The following is a 2,246-nucleotide window of genomic DNA, read 5'->3' as shown; positions in this document are numbered from 1 at the left end:
CCAACCTTCTGATGAAATGGCTCAAGGGTGAAACCCTAGCCTCAATAATCTCAATACAATCAAATAATGATCCTCATAACTATCATAGACCCCATCTCCTGATCATGCCCTGACTGGCCCAATGCAACTGATTAGGGTTGACCAGTGGTCAAAACCCTAATCCCAAGGAATGAGCTTCAATGTCCTGATGATACCAAACCATGATGATGATGATGTATCATTTCAATCAAGATGAAGACCAATATCCTTTGAAAATCACAAAACCCTAATTCACAGCCCAATCCTCAAATGGCCAATGATCAGTCAATAAACCCTAGGCTTGCACTTTGACTTCCTCATCTTCTGAACAAGACTTGAGAGGATGACTTGCACAATGTAACCACGTGATATGCAATATGCAATGCCTAATGACCTAAAAATGATATGCAATATGTTAATGCTAGTCCCAAAGGAGGGGGGCAAATTTTGAGGTGTTACAATATCCCATGGCTTATTATAACTTCAACTAAATTTTTTATATCTATGAAGATCCTCCATATTCAATCTCTAACCCATATACTTTTATAGTATACAATTAATATGTTGGATCTGATGTGTTAGTGTACTAGCTACAATTTAGGATTTCTGTTAGTGATTTAAGTTAACCTAGTGCTTTTAGGAGGTGTTGAGCACGTTTTATTTTAGTGGGTTAGTAGGAGTTTGTTTCGGTCTTTTCTCTCTACGTTCTATTCCTATTTTTTTGCAGTTATTTTTGCTATTTCAGTTTTCATTTTGTAGGCTATTTAAGCCATGTTTCAGTATTAAATAAAACAGTGTGATTTTACATAAGCATATCTTAGTGTTTCTGTTTTAACATTTGGTATCAGAGCTCTCGCAAGGGGGCCTGATTGAGTGATTAAACACTGAGAGTGAAACCATTAGTGAGAGAAATGGCAGCTGAATCAGGAAATTTCACTGCCTCATGTGTTCCCAAATTTGATGGGGATTATGATCATTGGAGTTTGGTCATGGAGAACTTGATGCGTTCAAAAGAATACTGGTGTGTAATTCAAGATGGTTGCCAAGCACCTGACAAAAATGAAGTGGTGACGGCAGCCCGGCAAAAGGAAGTGGATGAAGCAGAACTCAAAGACCTGAAAGCAAAAAACTATTTGTTTCAGGCCATTGACAAGTCCATTTTGAAGACCATCACGCAGAAGGAGACTGCAAAACAATTGTGGGAGTCAATGAAAACCAAGTACCAAGGAAGTGCACGAGTGAAGCGTGCCCAACTGCAGGTGTTTCGAAGGACTTTCGAAACGTTGGAGATGAAGATGGGAGAATCTGTAACTGATTACTGCGGAAGAGTAATGGTTATTGCAAATGATATGAGAAATTATGGAGAAGATATGGGAGATGTTAAAATCGTCGAAAAGATACTTCGATCATTAACAGAGAATTTCAACTTTGTTGTGTGTTCGATTGAAGTATCTAAGGACATCGACCAACTTACGGTTGATGAGCTACAGAGCTTGTTACTGGTACACGAGCAGAAGGTGTGCGATTAGAAAAGTGAAGAGCAGGTTCTAAAGGTAGAGCATGACTCTTACTTTGGGCGTGGTAGAGGAAGGAACAACTATCCAAGAGGAGGCAGTAACAACTCAAGAGGGAGAGGAAGAACCAGGCCAGGTTACGACAAAACTACTATTGAATGCTTCAGGTGTCACAAGCTGGGACCACTACGCTAAAAACTGGAATAGACAGCGCCCCTTAGAGGGCGCTTTATTACAAAAGCGCACTCTAAAGTGAAGAGAAAAAATAAGGAGCGAACAACTGGAATAGACAGCGCACTTTAGAGGGCGCTTTTGTAATAAAGCGCCCTCTAAGGTGAAGCGAAAAAATAAGGAGGAGATAGAGGGACAACAATACAGGGCGCTTTTTAGAAAGCGCCCTCTAAGGTTACCCTTAGAGGGCGCTTTTAAAAAAGCGCTCTATAAGTCCATGTGCATTTCCAGTTTATAAAGCGCTTTTGGAAAGCCTTAGAGAGCGCTTTTAGAAGCGCCCTCTTAGGCCCCCTTTAGAGGGCGCTTTGGTAACAAAGCGCCCTCTAAAGTGAAGCCAAAAAAAATGGAGGGACAACAATAGAGGGCGCTTTTGTGAAAGCGCCCTCTAAGGTTACCCTTAGAGGGCGCTTTTGAAAAAGCGCTCTCTAAGTCCATGTACATTTCCAGTATATAAAGCGCTTCTGGAAAGCCTTAGAGAGCGCT

General features: G+C 41.0%; 1 protein-coding gene across 1 annotated transcript; it reads left to right on the top strand.

Moving 5' to 3' along the window:
- The first annotated feature begins 929 nt into the window (after positions 1–929).
- LOC127138163 (uncharacterized) lies at positions 930–1,547 on the top strand. The gene has a single exon (XM_051064556.1). The coding sequence runs from the start codon at positions 930–932 to the stop codon at positions 1,545–1,547; it is 618 nt and encodes a 205-aa protein (XP_050920513.1).
- Positions 1,548–2,246: the final 699 nt, after the last annotated feature.

Source organism: Lathyrus oleraceus, chromosome 4, assembly GCF_024323335.1.
Source record: "Lathyrus oleraceus cultivar Zhongwan6 chromosome 4, CAAS_Psat_ZW6_1.0, whole genome shotgun sequence".
Classification (NCBI taxonomy): domain Eukaryota; kingdom Viridiplantae; phylum Streptophyta; class Magnoliopsida; order Fabales; family Fabaceae; genus Lathyrus; species Lathyrus oleraceus.
The sequence above is the reverse complement of the archived record's forward strand: the minus strand, read 5'-3'. Positions and strand labels throughout refer to the sequence as shown.